The sequence below is a fragment of the Tachyglossus aculeatus genome, chromosome 17 (genome assembly GCF_015852505.1).
Source record: "Tachyglossus aculeatus isolate mTacAcu1 chromosome 17, mTacAcu1.pri, whole genome shotgun sequence".
NCBI classification, from domain to species: Eukaryota; Metazoa; Chordata; class Mammalia; order Monotremata; family Tachyglossidae; genus Tachyglossus; species Tachyglossus aculeatus.
In genome coordinates, this window is record NC_052082.1 from 5,655,630 (window position 1) to 5,676,274 (window position 20,645).

The 20,645-nt window shown below is 41.1% G+C and overlaps 1 protein-coding gene across 10 annotated transcripts in view; it reads right to left on the reverse strand.

The window, feature by feature from the left end:
- Positions 1 to 20,645, reverse strand: part of EPHA5 (EPH receptor A5) — a 381,267-nt gene that overhangs the window by 96,087 nt on the left and 264,535 nt on the right. For all 10 annotated transcript variants that reach the window (XM_038759034.1, XM_038759031.1, XM_038759030.1 and 7 more), the window contains 2 exons: positions 9,681 to 9,805; positions 2,045 to 2,204 (listed from right to left, as the gene is read on the reverse strand). In XM_038759034.1, coding sequence (XP_038614962.1) covers positions 2,045 to 2,204; positions 9,681 to 9,805 — 285 coding nt within the window. The remainder of the gene's footprint in view (positions 1 to 2,044; positions 2,205 to 9,680; positions 9,806 to 20,645) is intronic.

Sequence of the window (20,645 nt, forward strand, 5' to 3'; positions counted from 1 at the left end):
CGAAAGAGGCATCCATGGGAGGAAAATACAATGACTCTGGAGGAAAGGAGGGGGCTGGGATCAACTCGGCAAGTAGATAGTTGCAAATTTCTGCAGATAACATTTTTGTGTGTGTTCCAAGAGCATCATTAGGCGTTTGTTAAGTGACACAGGCTCAGAGGCAAGAATGAATAAAGGGGTTTTCTGAGAAGCCAAGTGGCCAACGAAAAACAGTAGGGGATTCCAGTTCTGGCTCTGCCACTTGCCTCCTGCTTGATGTTGGGCAAGTCACTTAACTCTGTGCCTCAGTTTCCTCATATGTGCAAAGGAGAGTAAATGTCCATTCTCTCTCCTACTTTGACTCTGAACCCCTTGCAGCACAGGAACTGTTTGACCTGATTATCTTGAATTTACCCCAGTGCTTAGGACAGTGCTTGGTACATTGTTTGCTTAACAAATACTCAATTAATAAATAATAAATATTAATAATCATGGTATCTGTTAAGTGCTTACTATGTGCCACAGTCTAGATCATTAATATTATCATCATTATTTATTCTTAAGTATTATTGTTATCATTCCTATCCTTTTACCACCAATGTTGCCCCCCCGCCCTACCTCCTTCCCCTCCCCACAGCACTTGTATATATTTGAACAGATTTAATACTCTATTTATTTTACTTGTACATATTTACTACTCTATTTTTATTAATGATGTGCATATAACCATAATTCTATTTATTCTGATTGTACTGACACCTGTCTACTTGTTTTGTTTTGTTGTCTGTCTCCCCCTTCTAGACTGAGAGCCTGTTGGGTAGGGATCGTCTCTATATGTTGCCGACTTGTACTTCCCAAGTGCTTAGTACAGTGCTCTGCACAAAGTAAGCGTTCAATAAATACGATTGAATGAATGAATGAATGAATGTTGGCCAATCTAGCCAAAGCCTTCCTAAATCTAAGCAACCTCATGTCACCCCTGCTTTTTGACTAACATTTCTGTTTACATTGATGTTTTCAAGGAATCATGTTGCCAATCATCTCCGATTCATGTGGTAACAAACCGTTTGCATTTTAAGTTGAAACATAAGGGAAACAAAATCCATAATAACGCTGTGACAGACCATTTGACTTCTGGAAGCTTGTAAGGCTCCAAACCTGATGAAAGAGCTTTGGCTTAGTATCGTTCTGGTTACCACAAAGGAAAATACACTCTAGCGAATCCTGAAGTTTAAAATAAGGGCAAGCAACTGTGGCCCGCTAAGGTTTCATTTTGGAAGTGATGTCTTACAGCCGTCTATCAGTGCTGTCTTGATAGGCACTTCAAAGTGAAGAGTTTTTGCATAGTTAAGGAAATGCCATTTTCCAAAAGCAGTCTAAGAGAGAGCCGTGAGCCCTACTTAGAGAATCAATCAATCAATCATATTTATTGAGCGCTTACTATGTGCAGAGCACTGTACTAAGCGCTTGGGAAGTACAAATTGGCAACATATAGAGACAGTCCCTACCCAACATTGGGCTCACAGTCTAAAAGGGGGAGACAGAGGAAAAAAAAAAAAAAACAAACATACTAACAAAATAAAATAAAATAAAATAAAAATAAAATAAAATAAAATAAATAGGATGTTAGGGGTGTAACCTAAGTAGCCAGGGTAGAGGGGTTCAGGAAGGTTCTCCTCCAGCTCTGAGATCCACTGGCTTTCCCCATGAACTTCACACAGAGCAACTCTGACAGAGGAAAATGCAATAAAACATCTACACTAATAAGCTGCAATATTTCGGTTGAAGGGTGACCGCAAGCTTTGAAAAATTTGGAAGTTTAAGACTCTCTTGATCTTTCCTCTCTCGCTCGACTCAGTGAGGAGGGGAATCAGGGATAGATGGGTTAACTCACCCAACCTCCAATAATGGCCTGACTGATGCTTCTTAACTATAGGGATCATGCCTGGGAGAGAGAGAGAGAATGAGCGTGAGACTGACAGAGTTCGCTGTGAGGGTATTGATCCACTGACTCTTCGGGTAACCATTACAGAGACATGAGCTGACAGTAATTAAACTGACTTACACACTGGGATGGTTTCAAACTCAAATCTTCGGCTGAAGACCCCGTAGCCTGCCGCTGTGCGCGCTCGGATTTGGAAGACGTAGGTTGACGCCGGTTTCAAGCCATTGGCAGTGATTGTCGTCTCTTTAGATTTGATAATTGTGTAGCTGGTCTCCTGATCCTTGATTCCCACCAAAAAATAATAACAATAATAAAAATAAAAGCCAAACACAGATGTAACATGATCACTACCAATGAGGAAACAATGAATAACAGGACAACTGGCCAATAAAATACCACAAATGACCGAACTCGGCATTAGAGCCCAGCCTCATTTTTAAGTGCAAAGGTTGAGGATAGAATATATTCCTTTAGCAGAATTTTAAACCACTCCTCAAAGCTGATGAACTGTGGAGTTCAAGTATACTTTACACTTTTAAATCTGTGCTTTTTTAACCTATGAAAAAATCATCTGACGTATAGTTGCTGAAGCAATTCTTCAAGGAAGCAGTAACCTGAAAAATAATATAATTTCATATGTGAACCAGAAACATCATTTTTATTTAAATTTGTATTTGTATGCCTTCACCTGGATTAGCGGTTTACCAACTTTAATTGATCTTCATCTGTGTCTTTCACTTGGTACTCATGCTAAGGTGTATCATGTGTGTTTCACCTAATTTAAAATGACTTCTCATAATCAACTCCAAATCTAATTTTCCCTTAACGTTGAGGGAGCTCTGGAGGCTAGTTAATGGACAGTATTTGGTGAGAAGTCAAAGTACTCAATCTTTATTTTTTTTTGGTCTAGAGAAAGACTTCTGTTTCAGGGGGCTCAACATGATGGATTAATTTTTTAAAAAGTCAGAGAATTCATTTCTAAAAAGGAAAATCTACTGCCTCATTTTCAAGAGGTGTCTGGGGAAGCAGACTCTCTTTAATTAAAAAAAAAATAACAAAGAGAGGAGCCTTTGTCTTCAAAATGAAATGCAAAAATAGTCTGTTCCAGTTGAATATTGATTCCTGATGCTTCTGATCCCAGGATATAACTGTTGGCCTCTAGATATTTAGGTCAAAAGTGGCAGAACACACTTGCTTCATATCCTAAATTCACCACAAATCCCAACACAGTTCCAACTCTTTAAAGCTTTATTTTATGTCTTGTTTTAGTTTCTGTTTGTATGTTTTGTTTAGTTTTTAATTTTAGCTCCACTACTTCCAAAATAAATTCTGTTCCTCTACTTGCAAATTGCTGGGCACAGTTCCAGTTGGGCGATTTCAATTCCCATTTCAGTTTGGTTTAAAATCCTGATTGGTGAGCAGGAGAGTCTTTTTTTTTTAATTTCCTGGGAAGGAAAAACTAGAACCTTCCCTTTCTCATGAAAGACTGCCATGCTTTATTCTTCTACTGACAGAGCATGCTAGAGAGGGAGAGTTTATTATGTTTCAGGATAAAGAGCACCCCAGGTCCTCACAGACAGCCACACATCACAAGCAGAAAACAAGCAAAGGAACCATTCAGTTCATTCTTCCCAAGACAAATCCTCCCAACTGATACCTCGACACTTTGGTCTCCCTTCACACTTAGGCAATCAAAACAACCCTCAGCACTTCTGCGAGTATTTTTTTTTGTATATCCTACTCAGTATAAACATCTTAAGGGCAGGAATCATGTTTTTCACTTCTATAGTACGCTCCAAACCGATCAATTAATCAAACAACAGTATTGGTTGAGTGTTTATTGGATGCAGACAGTCCTGGATTAAATGTGTGGGAGAATGCGATGCAATAGAATGAGTAGACACCATTCCTGTCCTCAAGAAAATTACATTCTGGCCAAGGAGAAAAACATTAAAATATGCTATAGGTTGGGGAAACAATGGTGTGTGAAGGTATCTTCATAAATCCTGTGGGACTGAGACTGTTTGAATGCAAGTTTTTAGGGGGTGCATAGGTGATGCAGTAAGAGGGTAGAAATAGTCTGGGAAAATGAGAGATTGATTATCTATGTTTTGGCAGCCTTCTTGAATCATCTCCTGGAGTTCTTCAACTGGTAAAATAGGGATGACACCTTGCTCACTGAAGCTACTGTTTGTGCAAAACTTGCCATGGATAATGCAAAATCTAACTATGTGATTATTTATTTAGGGTCATTGCTTTCTTGATGGGATTCATCTAGTGCTTATGGATAGCTGCCCTGCTTTGCCCTTTATTAGTGATGCATGTGTGACCTTCAGCAGGGATATGCTAAGCTCTCTTGCGACTGTAAGTAACAAGGGTGGTTTCTGGAATGCTTAGATGGAAACAGTTATTTTTTTTTTTAATAAAATACGGATATTCTCACAGTACACTGTATCCCTGTTTGGCTTCAGGGCCCGTTGTGGTATAGCATTTGCAGGGTGTAAAGATTTTGCCCGCAGTTAAAATTAGGGATCCTGGGATGCTGACGGAGATTTTTCTATGAGAGCGAGGAAAAGAGCTTGTCTGTATTATGATGTTCGATCTTTCCATTATTGATTTTTCCAAGCTGTATCGTGCTAATCGTCCCGATGTAGAAATTAGTGTTGTTTTGCAGGGATAGAAGGATGTAAACCATCCCAGGAAAAAGGAGTGGCAACCCTCAGAATGATATACATAGAGTCCTAAGGGAATTGTGTGTCATGATTATCGATCGCTACTGATGTGATTCCTCTGTTTATATTCATTTGCATTTTTTTTACTTTCCACAGGCTTCCCAACTCAGAAAAAAACTAAGCCTCAAATCACAGCCATTCCTAGTAGTAGCTGGCAGTTTACCATAATGGATTCACTCTTGCTATAGAATCAGCCTCCAGCTAACACCTTCCCTTACAAAACCACACCATCCCTTCTCCTCATCACTCTGCCCTGAAATTGCCTCCAAGTTACCTCCAGGATTTTGTTCCTCCACAATCTTATCCTCCCCATTTCTAACTTCTCCCTATTATGGTTCGTCTAGTCGGTCATTCATTCAGTCATTCATTCAATCATATTTATTGAGCGCTTACTGTGTGCAGAGCACTGTACTAAGCGCTTGGGAAGTACAAGTCAGCAACATGTAGGGACAGTCCCTACCCAACAACGGGCTCACAGTCTAGAAGGGGGAGACAGACAACAAAACCAAACAAAACATGTGGACGGGTGTCAAGTCATCAGAATAAATAGGGATAAAGCTAGATGCACATCAATAACAAAATAAATAGAATAGTAAATATGTACAAGTAAAATAAATCGAGTAATAAATCTGTACAAACATATATACAGGTGCTGTGGGGAGAGGAAGGAGGTAGGGTGGCAGATGTGTGGAGTGAAGGCATTCCGTGCCAGGGGGAGGATGTGGGCTGGGGGTCGACGACAGGTGAGAATGAGGTATAGTGAGGAGGTTAGCGGCAGGGGAGCGGATTTCAAGCTGAAGTTCCAGGGGCAACTCCTTCTCCCTAAGCAAATGAATGATCTCCCCAGCTACCCAGATGCAGGATGCGCATAGAAGGAAGAGCCTGCCAGCTGGCAGGTAACCCTCCGCTGCTGGACAGCTTCCCTTTCCTGTTTCTGCCTCGAATTAGTGGGTGGCAGAAGGCCCATCCCTCTATAGGAGCAGGGAGGCCTCCTTGACATCTATTAGCTCAGGGCCGGCTCAAGCAGTGATGCCAAGCAGTGAATGTCTGTGCCCTGGACCGAATTCCTGCCACTGACTAGCCAAGAACAGTCCATAAAATGGAGCCATTCAGAATTTAACTCTGGACATGCAACGGCTCCCTCCCAGCGCACACTGGGTGTTCCCCGATGCCTGTGGCTTATTGAACACTTTTCTCCCAACATTCGAGTGGTTTCACAGACACCATTTCATCCAACCTTACAAACCCTCTGTGTCCCACTGTCCTTCCTGTGACATCTCCCAGGCCCACTGTGGCCACCACAAGGGGCTCAGGAAACGGGACTCTTTACTAGCCTCACATATGTCAATCAATCAATGATATTTATTGAGCATCTACAAAGGTGCAGTACTAAGCACCTGAGGAGAATACAATAAAAGCAAGATACAGGTTTCCTGCACTCAGGGCTTTTACAATCTGATTAGTATTGGTGTTTAGGTTCAGAATTCACATACAAAGGCAGAGGTGGCTTGTTGTTGGGTAAGATTGTCTCTATCTGTTGTCAAATTGTACTTTCCAAGCACTTAGGACAGTGCTCTGTAGACAGTAAGTGCTCAATAAATACAACTGAATGAATCATTCACACTTCAGTGAAGGTGGGCGACTGTGAATTTTGCTTCTGGGAAATCTTTGCCCAGGGCCCAGCAGGACTTTATTCTGGTCTGTGAGGATAATAGAGGAATACCATTATACCGATTTCATGATTACAGAGATACAGACATTAGGTGTATCATTTGTTCAAGGCTAGTCATTGGTGTCTTCTGGCTCTCAATCTACTGTAGTATCCCTTAGACAGAACTGCTTCTTCTTCTGCTTTTCTCCCTCTGCTTCTCAGTTTAAAGAGAATAGACTAGGGTAAACCTGACCATAATACCCACACTAAGTAATATGGCTTTCATTCTGGGGCCAAGATGACCATCATCGAGAAAGAGAAAAGTAGGGTTCCACCTCCTCAGCCCCACATTGTGACCTGGTTATGGCTTGGTTATGGACAGACTCCAAAAGACATTGAAAAGAAAATGAGCAAGTGGAAAAACAGGAGGGAAGAGTACCAGAATACTTGGTTTCTGATAATAATAATAATAATGATAATGGCATTTATTAAGTGCTTATTATGTGCAAAGCACTGTTCTAAGTGCTGGGGAGATTACAAGGTGATCAGGTTGTCCCACGGGGGGCTCAAAGTCTTTAATCCCCATTGTACAGAAGAGGTAACTGAGGCCCAGAAAAGTTAGGTGACTTGTCCAAAGTCACACAGCTGACAATTGGCAGAGCTGGGATTTGAACCCATGACCTCTGACTCCAAAGCCCATGCTCTTTCCACTGGGCCACATATCAATGTGTAACATCAGACAAATAATCTAACCTCTCGGGTTTGTTTCTCCATCTGCTAGTGAGGAGAATAAGGCCTCCCCTCCCTATCCCTCAAGGATGCTGAAGGGGGGAAATGAAATCATATGTTTAAAAGAACTTGGGAAAGTAAATGTGATTTTATTATTATTATTCTGTTTATCGTTGCTAATAATAATCATGATGGTAATAAAAAAAGGAAAGGACTCTTGCAGAGTGGAATTCAAAAATCTTATGGTTTCTATTTCCAGATTGGCTAGTAGAGAGTTTTCTAACCTAGAGGCAAGACATTTAATAGCTCAGCTCCTCAGTTCTTCACTCCATAATGAGAACTATAATGACACGGAATTGCCTCTTACAGAAAGAAATTTAGAAGGAAAAAATTAGCAAGCAAAAAGCTGCCCAAGAATAAAGTTCCAAATCCAGCTTTAAAGAAGGTGGATGCAGAGATCCCAAACCCTAGATTTGGGTTCAGACTGGAAACCAAAATGACTTTTCTTTAAAGTTCACAAAGGTTGGACACTCAGCTGAGGGAAGATGGAGTTATAGACAAAAATGATTCCAGCTTTGCCCTAACCACTCATTCTCCATCCAGATCTGGCCTTTGTTCGGGCTATTTTTTACCCCTTCGCCACCTGGAAATATTCCAGTGTCACTATAGATAATACCAGCATCTGTTTCACTGCTGGCACAATTCCTAGGGAGAGAGTTTCAACACAAATTTGCTGGTGGAAGAAAAGTATTCTTAAGAAAACTCTGGGGGCCAAATGGTTTCGAAAGCACATGTGTACGTGCGGGTTTTTGTGCATGTGTGGGAATGTGACCAGGCACACACTGAATGTGTGCGGTTGCTGACTGAAGGTTGCAGTTAGTTACTTTCAGGGACACGTGAAAAGCCAGATAAGCAGAGTTGCCTGGTGGATAAAGAATGGGCTTGGGAGTTAGGAGGATGTGAGTTCTAATCCTGGCTTCTCCACTTGTCTGCTTTGTGGACTTGGGCAAGTCTCTTCACTTCTCTGTGCCTCAGTTACCTCATCTATAAAATGGGGATTAAGACTGTGAACCCCATGGGGGACATGGATTGTGTCCAATATAGCTACATAATAATAATAATAATAATAATAATAATAATAACAAAATTTGTTAAGCACTTACTGTAAGCAAAGCACTGTTCTAGGCGTTAGGGGGATACAAGGTGATCAGGTTGGCCCATGTGGGACAAGCTAAATAGCATATGGCTTTAATTCTACTTGTTCTGACGATTTTGACACCTGTCAACATGTTTTGTTTTGTTGTCTGTCTCCCCCTTCTAGACTGTGAGCCTGTTGTTGGGTAGGGACCGTCTCTATATGTTGCCGACTTGTTCTTCCCAAGTGCTTAGTACAGTGCTCTGCACACAGTAAGCGCTCAATATATATGAATGAATGAATGAATTTACTTGTATCTACTTCAGCACTTAGTAGAGTATTTGGAACATAATAAGCATTTAACAAATACCCTCAGAAAACAAATGAAAGGCAGATTCAAAATTTGCTGATCCCATTATTTCCTGCTCTGATTGTTGACAGACAGCCCATGATTGCCCTAAAATGGTCTTTCCCCCATACACTTCTTTCTTCTCCCTACTCCTATTTTTTTTTTTATCTTCAGTACTTTCTTTACACCCATGCCAAAAGTACCAGGTACAAAGCCCCACATTGATGCAGAAACATGGTAACACCGTCTGATGGAGAAACAAGCATCACAGTCATTGACAGAAACTAGCTCTCCCATACATCTACACACACACAAACACATTCAACAGGTTAAACAACTGGACATAACGTTTCACCAAAAAAATCACAAATTATAACAGAAACACACTCAACTTTCAAAGACTGAGCGACCCAGAGTGTCTGTTTCTTACTCTCTATTTTTCTCATTTCTCTCCTCTCCTGCCTCTCTCCATCTTTCCGTTTCACCTTCTACTCAATCTCCTTCAGTCTCTCTTGAATTACCCAGTGTGTAATCTAGTGTGGCTCTCTGTTTTCAATGGGAGAAAAGCATTGAAAGAGGTTGTTTGTGTGTGTGTGTGTGTTATGCATGTGTGTACACTGGTGTATACGCATATATTGTATAGGAATATAATGAGCTGGGCTAAATTATGGTTCAGAGAAGAATTTAGGTACCCAGTCACTGGATTATAAACTTCCTAAGGGCAGGATTGACATCTTTTTATTCTACTGTACCCAAGAGCTTGGTAGAGTACTAAATCCATGTTAGATGCATTAATATATAATACCGATGGATTTTTTTTCCAGTTTTGATGAATAGCAAAAATGAGAGGTGTATACTGAAATCTCAGCTGAAATTTAAAATCTAAGTTTATATTTTAGGTTGAAAACGGTCCCCAACACAATGCAGGGAGGCCAATCCTGATCTTGATAAATTTAGAATGGTTTTGCATTCTGAATTGAAAGTTAAAATTGCCAGACACATTAGCAGAAAATGAGCCCATTAACAGGAAAAAACAATGCATGCATTTCAAATTCTCCTGGCATTATATTGCACAATTGCTTTGCACATAAAATTGCTACACCCCATCTTCAAATTGGATAATTATAATCAGAAGAAAGAAACACTTCGGTAGGTCACACCTTTTCAAAATATTTGATTTCATACTCCAGGATGATGCCGTTGGGACGATCTGGCTCTTGCCAAGACAAAGAGATGGTATTTTTGGCTATTTTCCCCTTTTTCACATTGGTCACTGGAGAAGGTGCTGTAAAATAAACAGGAATGGTCATTAGTACCCAATTGCATTTCCAGTGTCCTTCTCAGTTCAAGTGGCATGCATGTTTGATCTCTGCTTCCTTCTGAGATCTCCTTCATTCTCTCCTTTTAGGTTTCAGTTTCTTGCAGAATTCCCTTCCTTCACCCTCAATCCCGTGCCAAATCTAGACCACACTTGGAATTTAATGAGGTACACAGATAAATTTCCCAAATCAAAGGGGACTGTTCTCAGAGTACTGCAACATTCATTCATTCATTCAGTTGTATTTATTGAGCGCTTACTGTGTGCAGAGCACTGTACTAAGCGCTTGGGAAGTACAAGTTGGCAACATATAGAGATGGTCCCTACCCAACAGCGGGCTCACAGTCTAGAAGGGGGAGACAGACAACAAAACATATTAACAAAATAAAATAAATAGAATAGGTCAACCTTCATCCTCTGCCACTTGACCCTCCCCAATATTTTCTTGGGGTCACAAACACTTGTTAAGAGAAGCAGTGCGGCTCGGTGGAAAGAGCGTGAGCTTTGGAGTCAGAGATCATGGGTTCGAATCCTGGCTCCGCCACCTGTCAGCTGTGAGACCTTGGGCAAGCCACTTATCTTCTCTGTGCCCCAGTTACCTCATCTGTAAAATAGGGATTAAGTCTGTGAGCCCCACATGGGACAACCTGATCACCTTGTATCCCCCTCCAACGCTTAGAACCGTGCTTTGCACATAGTAAGCGCTTAAGAAATACCATAATCATCATCATCATCATTTGAATTAGGAACAATAATGCCATTCCTGACCTTACTTTCTTCTTTTTCAATGGTATTTGTTTTCTGACCAGCTGACACTTGTAAATGATTTATTTGAGATTATATTTTGCTTCTTGAATGGAGTTTGGATTCGTCTCCTGGGCTGGCCATGATATGAGCAATGCATATTTGGAATCAGAAGCTGTCTGTCAGGGCAGTGAATATTAACTTTACAAAAATAGTATAGATTCTTCCCAAGTAAAAAGGAAAATATTAGTCAGCAGGTGGAACTCTCTAGGGATGAGCTAATTGAGAGTCTGATAGATGGAGTGAAATGAGAGGGAGAGGGAGGAGGAGAGGCAAACAGAAAGAGACTATGAGAGCAGAGCCTTTTAAGACTTCATTTAGGAAAAGCACCAACAGGTTAATGCTATCATTCAGAGGTTGTTTCTATTCAAGGCATTAAAAGAACCAAGCACATGATAACAGAACTTGATTAATATCTTGTTAGTTTAAGTTTTAATATACTACTAGTTCATATGGGATAGTAAATACATGTCGCTACCATGATGGTTCCTAAAAGTTTACTTTTTTAATGATTCCAAAATGCATGCACTTTTCAGTGAAAAAAACAGGCCCTATTGCTTTCTACAAATGGCAAAACGTGGAAACAACCTGGCCATTTCAACCTTGGCAAAGTGACTCAAAGACTGTCACTGTTAGCATTTTTTTTCTTGTCCAAGAGGAGAGATTTTGGGACAACCGCCTATGGTTTGCTGTCATGAAGAGTGCCCAACTGTGCCAGTCTGCTGGCTATATCTGGCAGCAGCAGAATGAAAGTTGCCACAAATTTTGGCAGTGCAGAAATAGTCCCTGTCAATATTTAAAGAAGGGCAGAGGCAGAGCAGTCTGGAACCTGTTGTACGCACCATTTACCATTTTCTTCCACTTGTCCTAGAGTGGGAAATGCAGTTCAAAAGTGAAGAAATCAGTAGTGGGGAATAACGGACTCAATACTATGGAGTAGTTTTGGTTTTTTTGTTTTGTTTTTTCAACAAAGGTGCCTCTTGCAATGCTTATTGATCTCCTCTCTCCCCAGTTGGCATCTCTGACCCGCAACCTGTCACTGGATGGCAAACAGACACCCCAGAGAGGACAGTCTGAACCCTCTCCATCCTCCCAAACATCAGAGCTCTGAGGTCCAGTGCCCCTCCTGCTCACTCATCACCTGTGGGAAAAATCTCCACCTCCACTAGGAGGAACAGGACACAGATGGAAGGTCTCTGGATCTTGGAATACTGGAAAAAACTATGAGTTTGGGACATTTTCCCACACAGGACTCTTGGCCAAGCTGCCCCAGGAGTCTACAGAAAAGCCTTTTTATTTAAAAAAATGGTATTTGTTAAGCACTTACTATGTGCCAGGCACTGTGCTAAGCACTGGGTAGCTAAGCTAATCAGGTTGGATGCAATCCATGTCCCACATCCTAATTTTACAGATGAGGTAACTGAAGCACAGAGTAGTGAAATGACTTGCCCAAGTTCACACAGTGCACAACTGGCATAGTGGGATTGGAACCCAGGTCCTTCTGACTTGCAGATCTCTGCTGGCACTTTTTGAGTTAAATTTGTTCAGTTTTTCAATTTTTTTTCAATGCCTGCATTTTAGTTCATTCATTTCCTTATCACTGTCATCTCTCCCTTCCCTCCCCTTTCCATTTTTTTTTTAATTGCATTTGTTAAACATTTATTATGTGCCAGGCAGTATATAAAGAGCTGAACTGTTAGCCTCCTATGGGCCAGAGGCAACATCTGAGTTAGTATCAGTTCTGGGAATAATTAAGGCATTTAGTAAATCTTATCTTCTCTACTATTAGAAAGGGATCTTGAGGCATGTTAAATTTTAATACCCTGATTGTCAAGCTTTCATTCCTTTGGTCATATGCCAGTCTGCAACTCCCTCCTCCCCCTAATACTCTCCCCACCTTCACACCCCTCCTAAAAATCTCACCTCCTCTAAATCATCCTCAATTAACTCCCAATACCCAACCCACCCAAATATTTACATATTTATTCATGTACATCCTCTGTCACCCCATTGTTACATGTGTACCTATGACTGATCGTAGAATCTATTATTTGGATTACCTTAAGTGTAAATAGTTTTACATGTAAGTTCCTTACGGGCAGAGAACATGTCTCATGCTTCTGATATACTTAGAATACTTAGACTACTTAGAATACTTTAAATAATAATAATAATGGTATTTATTAAGTGCTTACTATGGGCAAAGCACTGTTCTATGCTCTGGGGAGGTTACAAGGTGATCAGGTTGTCCCACGGGGGGCTCACAGTCTTCAACTCCATTTTACAGATGAGGGAACTGAGGCACAGAGAAGTGAAGTGACTTGCCCAAAGTCACACAGCTGACAAGTGGCGGAGCCGGCACTTGAACCCACGACCTCTGACTCCAAAGCCTGTGCTCTTTCCACTGAGCCACGCTGCTTCTCTAGTAAGTGCTTAATAAATGCCATCATTATTATTATTATCATTATCAAGTTGGACACAATCCATGTCCCACATGAGGTTCACAGACTCAATCCCTGTTTTACAAACGAGGTAACGGAGGCACAGAGAAGTTAAATGACTTGCTCAAAGTCACACAGCAGATGAGTGGCAGAGCTGGGATTAGAACCCAGGTCCTTCTGAATTCTAGGCCTGTGCCACTAGGTCATGCTGCTCAGGACTATAAACAAAAAAATGTTGCTCTATTCCCAAGAGAAGCAGCATGGCTCAGTGGAAAGGGCACGGGTTTTGGAGTCAGAGGTCATGGGTTCGAATCCCAGCTCTGCCAATTGTCAGCTGTGTGACTTTGGGCAAGTCACTTAATAATAATAATAATAATGATGGCATTTGTTAAGCGCTTACTATGTGCAAAGCACTGTTCTAAGTGCTGGGGGGGATACAAGGTGATCAGGTTGTTCCACGTGGGGCTCACAGTCTTCATCCCCATTTGACAGATGAGGGAACTGAGGCCCAGAGAAGTTAAGTGACTTGCCCAAAGTCACACAGCTGACAAGTGGTGGAGCCAGGATTAGAACCCATGACCTCTGACTTCCCAAAACCACGTTCTTTCCGCTGAGCCATGCTGCTTCTCTGTGTCTCAGTTCCTTCATCTGTACAATGGGGATTAAGACTGTGAGCCCCCTGTGGGACACCTGGATCACCATGTAACCTTCCCAGCGCTTAGAACAGAGCTTTGCATATAGTAAGCACTTAGTAAATGCCATTATTATTATTATTATTATTATTATTATTATTATTATGAGTTTCAAGTGCTTAGTACAGTGCTCCACACACAGTAAGTGCTCAATGAATATGATGATTGATAGATTCTACAGGCTTAATGTCTTATCAAATAACAGTGGTCAGGTATGTCATCAAGACATATGTTCATAAACTTAAACCTGGTTCCTACCCCAAAACTTTCTTATCCCATTTCCTTTTATTTACACTTACTTCTGCCTTTTACATTGCATAATCCTGAATCCGTACATCCAGTTGAAGTATAAAATATGCTGTCTGTTTGCAAAGTGATAAATGAACAAGCTATGAAAATGAAGTAATGAAGACAACTGATGAATAAATTTTGCCAATCCCTGATTTTCAACCAAAAGGAAATGCAGGAAATAATCCAGATTATTACTTTCTGTTCTGGAGCAGGTCAGCGCAGGCCAGTGAAACAAGCAAGATATTGTATAGTCTTGAATCATGACAGATGACGACAGTAGGGCCCATGGATGGATGGATGGGAGTCTAATGGTAAGATTCAGACTGAGGTCATTCATTCATTCATTTAATCGTATTTATTGAGCACTTACTGTGTGCAGAGCATTGTACTAAGCGCTTGGGAAGTACAAGTTGGCAACATAAAGAGACGGTCCCTACCCAACAGCGGGCTCACAGTCTAGAAGGTCGGCTTCAGACATCTGGCCTCCTTAAGATGAGGAAAGATTGTGCCTCACTCCCCAATCCCACATCTTCGTCCATTATTCCATATAGGAATACATATTATTCCATATAGCCCTACAGAGAGCTCACCTCCTCCAGGAGGCCTTCCCAGACTGAGCCCTCTCCTTTGTCTCCCCCTCCTCCTCCTCCCCATCCCCCCCACCTTACCTCCTTCCCCTCCCCACAGCACCTGGATATATGTATAGATGCTTGTACGTATTTATTATTCTATTTATTCATTTATTTTATTTGTACATATTTATTTTATTTATTTTATTTTGCTAATATGTTTTCTTTTGCTGTCTGTCTCCCCCTTCTAGACTGTGAGCCCGCTGTTGGGTAGGGACCGTCTCTATATGTTGCCAACTTGTACTTCCCAAGCGCTTAGTACAGTGCCCTGCACACAGTAAGCGGTCAATGAATATGATTGAATGAATGAATGAATGAATAGGAGAAGCAGTGCTGCTTAGTGGAAAGAGCACAAGCTAGGGAGTCAGAGGACATGGGTTCTAATCCCGGCTCCGCCACTTGTCCGCTGTGTGACCTTAACTACTCTGTGCCTCAGTGACTTCATCTGTAAAGTAGAGATTAAGATTGTGAGCCCCATATGGGACAACCTGATCACCTTGTATCTACCCCAATGCTTAGATCAGTGCTTGGCCCATAGTAAGTGCTTAATAAATACCATAATTATTATTATCATTATTATTATATGCCACAACTAAGTCCCACTGCATCTACCTGCAACGTTCCTTAATGACATCAGGAGGAAGTTTATTCATAATAATAACAATGGCATTTGTTAAGCACTTACTATGTGCAAAGCACTGTTCTAAGTGCTGGGGAGGTTACAAGGTGATGAGGTTATCCCACGGGGGGCTCCCCATTTTACAGATGAGGGAACTGAGGCATGGAGAAGTTAAGTGACTTGCCCAAAATCACACAGCTGACAAATGACAGTGCCAGGGTTTGAACCCATGACCTCTGACTCCAAAGCCCGACCTCTTTCCATTGAGCCACACTGCTTCTCTATTCATACGCTTGTTCCTGGAGTATTTCTCCGGTGAAAACCTTGACTCCTCACCTCTTGCAACAGTCATTGCTTTCCCCTCCCAAGTCTCTCTTCGTATCAGTGGAGGCTTCACTAGGCAAGATCCAGAAAGGAGCACTCCGAGCCCAACACACACTGAATGTGTTCTGATTCTTAACCCGGATTATTTTTTTCTGCAACAAGTAGATGGAAGGGTAGGGTAAGGGTGGATTTTTTTCATGCTGCCGTGCCTGTGTCAGAGTTCTGATCAAGAATTTAGAGTGACACTGGGAAAAACAAATACCTGGGTGCTAAAATACTTCATCTGGTGTAGCTGGTTGTTCTCCTCTCTTCCCTTGGCTGTCGGCCAGTAGTGAACTCTCCGTACCATTCAGTAGCAAAGGTCTTCTCCCCAGGTTCCCTTTTCCTAACTACTCTGCCTCATCTCAGCAATTCTGCCCTCATGACCGTCTAATGCATTTTTAGTACAATAAATAAATACCATTGTTACTATTATACTACTCTTACTAGAGTGTAGAGACATATTATACTTAGTTTTGCTTCACAGATTGCCTTCAGAACTTTCCTTAGGTAGCTCTGGGACTAGGCATTTTCTTATTTTCAAGACCGGTTAATTAGCTTTTCTGCCTGGGTAAGGCTTTCCTCAGTTTGACACTGTTCTGTAGCATTTTTAGGAAAGAGCCAACCCACCCGGATGGGTAACTTCCAATACTTAAAGTAAATGAAGCAGATAGTAACTGAATCTTTTTGTGAATGTTCTTCAAAAGTGTTAAAGTAAAACAGTGAGATAAAGACCAACTACGCATATTCTGTTGATATTCTGGTCTAACCTGAGAGGTATTTTGTTTCTTCAACACATCTGGGTTATAGTGCTCCACATTAAAGAAGGAAGATAGTCCTTTAAGTGTTTTCTTGCTCAAACAAAATGTAATTCAATCTCAGCATTTAGACAAGGACTACAATCATTCAATCTTAAAAGCCTGCAATTGGATCCTCTGATACCCGATATTGGCGAAAGGGTGGGATGGAAAAGGGTGTATTACAATGGACACCTGATTTTTAAAGGTCAGTGATTCTTCAGGGGCAAGATCCTTTTAATAAAAGGAACCTGTCCACTGAAATGTCACATTTGGATCAATTATTTTTTTTAATAATTAAACAGAGTCAAAAAGGGCAGCTCCTTGAAGAAAAGAGGATCTCTGGACTGTTGAAATACAACTAAGACCTCAAACGCCCTTCAGGTATGTTTTTCTAGTCATAATCACAATGATGCCAATTTGTAAAAAAATAAAGAGAGCTATTTATTCCAAGGAACCATAGACATTATGAAGAAAAAAACAAAAATAACAAAGGTTGAGGTAACTGTAGTACACAACTTATCTTTATGCCTTATGGGAAAGCAACTAATTTTTAGATCTGTTCCTTTTTCATTTCCTTTCCCACAAGATAGTTTCCGAGAACAAATGACATTATGACCGTGCATATGCTTGCTACCAATACATCTTAGTTGCCAATCCGGAATCAACATGACTATATTTTACAATATATAAAGTTCATGAATGTTTACTGAAGTGAAGTCTGACTCAAGCTTGCATCAAACTTGCTATATGCCAGCTGGTGAATATCAGACCATGACCAAAGCAATCATCTACCTAGAGAAGCAGTGTGGCTCAATGAAAAGAGCTTGGGAGTCGGCGGTCATGAGTTCAAATCCTGGCTCCACCAATAGTCAGCTGTGTGACTTTGGGCAAGTTAACTTCTTCACTTCTCTGTGCCTCAGTTCCCTCATCTGTAAAATGGAGATGGAGACTGTGAACCCCACGTGGAACAACCTGATCACCTTGTATCCTTCCCAGCTCTTAGAACAGTGCTTTGCACATAGTAAGTGCTTAACAAATGCCATCATTATTATTATTTTATTATTATTATCTATAGCAAGCCACCCTGTTCTAGATCTTTTCATCTAATTAGGATTTTGTGTTGGGTTTTGTATTTGCATCCTAGTGAGTAATAAAGCTCTTTTTCCTATGAATTGGGCTTTAGTCTGCCAAACGTATAAAGAAAAATGTCACTGGGCAAACCACTTTGAGGTGGTTCGATAACCAGACCTTATCTAGTTTCCCCAGTAGTGCTTTCCCAAAGCAAGTCACTCACTGGATACGTGGCATCAGTCAATCAATCATATTTATTGAGTACTTACTGTGAGCAGAGCACTGTACTAAGCACTTGGGAAGTACAAGTTGGCATCAGGTGAGCGTATGTGGATGAATCAGGATGATCCATGACCGTGACTGCAAAAACACTTCAGGCACAAGTCCTGCAAGCGGAGGATGTAACTTTATTCAACCTTTGGTGTCTGAGTGGTGCCCACTTGCACGGCGAAGGGCCAGAAAAAATACACTACTGTATTTCATGGACAAAAGTCTTGAGCATGAAAGAGGCTCTCCCTCAAAGACACTCACTTGCCAGAATGCAGCTAAACCCATTGGCAGCGTCATCTCTGATCTGAAGGACGATGCCACAACTATTACTAGTTCAAGATCTGCAATCTGTAATTTACTTGTAAACCTCACCTGAGGCAGCAACCGTTTACAATGAGCCTGAGCTTTCAATTTGTGTGTATGTGTCTGTACACGCACACATGTGTTTCTGAGTATATACTTTTAAAAGCAAATTAAATAAAATGTCTTGGAAATTGAGACCCAATTCATCCTGTCACCGTATTCCTTGCCGCTACGATCTTGAGGTGTAATCAACTTGGGCAGAAGGAAGTTTAGATTAAGGCATTACATAACCGTGGGTGGTTTGTGGAGCATGATTACATGCCCCCAGTAGATCTAAACACAAGGGGTCCTCACATTTCTAATTTCTAAGCACCTCCGTTTCCCTCCACGGTCTGAGGCCAAGATTACTGTATAATCTGAAATTGTGCCAAAAGAAACAAAGGTTAAGTTTCTTGAATAAGATTGTGGTTTTACTTGTCTTAACTAATTAGCGATTGGATGAAGTTCATCAATTGCGATCGCAAAACCCCCTGATGACAATGTCTCAAAATGCCGTCATGTCTGCAGCAAAATTGGAAACTCCAGTTGAAATTAAAATGGGACCTTTCATTCATTATAATTATTTTTTACTTAAACCCCTATATAAAATCGAATTCCCTCAATTGAATCAATCAATCAACAGTATTTATTGGGCACTGTATTATGTGTTTGGGAAAAAACAACACAAAAGAGTTGGTAGACACATTTCCTGACCACAAGGAGCTTACAGTCTACAGAGGGAGAGAGACATTAAAAAAATTACAGATGTGGACAATATATAAGGATAAGGATATTCTCCCTGGGCAGTCAGTCAAGATCACAGAGGCCGTCCACTGCCACAGTGGCCACAACTGAAACTCTTCTCTTTTCCACCTCACTTTCCAGGCCTCGAGGATCAAGGAATAATGTGAAGTCGGGATTGCTATTAATGCAAGTCACCAACTCCATTCGCAATCGCGGCTTAAATCTCTCAAACCCAGAAATCCAGCAGGATCACCTTCGAGCATACCATTTGAATATAGTGGCTACAACTTTCTAAAAGATAGATATCCAAATCTTTTTCAGCAGAGATCTTTGAAAACAATTGTAATATTGTTGTGATTTTAGCATTACTCGCACGCTGTAAATCTATAGACATTCTGCTTTTTTAAAAAAAAAATAAGGGGAAGCAGCATAGTGTAGTGGGGGAGTTAGAAGGACCTGGGAATCAGATTCTAATCCTGGCTCAAGTGCTTAAGGGGGAAAGATCCAACTTTGTGGATGACGCAGAAGTGAGAGGGAATAGCTGATATGAGGGTCTACAGAAGGTTTCTTTGAGGACGGCTAGGGTAGCTATTGAGTGATTACTCTGTGCAGAGCAATGTACTAAGCACTTGGGAAAGTATCACACAATAGAGTTTGTAGATGTGATATCCCTCCACTGGGGCTTACAATATCACTTTCTCGGCTAGGTGCTTTCTTTGCAAAGCAAGAATAATTCTTCACGTATTTTCCAAGATCAATCCTTACCATTGTCATGTATTATTCGTCAGTAGTGGCAGTAGTAATAATCTACGAGATGCAAAGAACCGAGGTAAACCCTTGGAAATTACAATAATAATAATGATAGCATTTATTAAGTGCTTACTATGTACAAAGCACTGCTCTAAGTGCTAGGGAGGTTGCAAGGTGATCAGGTTGTCCCACGGGGGGCTCACAGTCTTCATCCCCATTTTACAGAATAGGTACCTGAGGCCCAGAGAAGTGAAGTGACTTGCCCAAAGTCACACAGCTGACAAGTGGTGGAAGCCGGGATTTGAACCCATGACCTCTGACTCCAAAGCCCGGGCTCGTTCCACTGAGCCACGCTGCTTCTCATAATAGACACACAAGACACATACCCTGCCCATAAAGACCTGGCACTCCCATAGAACATAGAATATTTAAAAGAAAGAACCAGCATTTTTAACAGGATATCAATGGACATTTATTGAATGATTTTCAAATAAACATAACAAAACACGTCTTCATTAAGACTGCACAATTATACTGGATTTCTATTTGAATTTAAGCAAAATTTCCCTCAAAATTGGTCAGAAAAAAAAACCAATAAAAAAACACTCTAAGTGAATGGAAAGGAATCTATCTTTCTGCTCACCCCCACCCACACCACTCTGGCTTCCATTTCTGAGCTTTTCTCCCCAAGAAGCCCTGCCTCCTCCCATTAGTTGCCGTTCAAATCCAGCTGAAAGAAGCAGGCTGGGAAAGAGTGCAAAACCGAGTAGGAAATTTCCCCTTTTGCCAAGCCTGTCACTCCACATGACTTTGCAATCAATCTTGCTAATCAATTCTAATGCTCCAGGCACATCACTGAATACCCCTCTACTCCATCACAGGGAGACAAATGTCCACTCCTCCCACTTCTGCCTCAGGAAGAATCAGTGTGTCTGTCCAGTGTTTCCAAGGTGAAGGAAAACCACACTTAATTTCCTAACAGAGTAGAGGC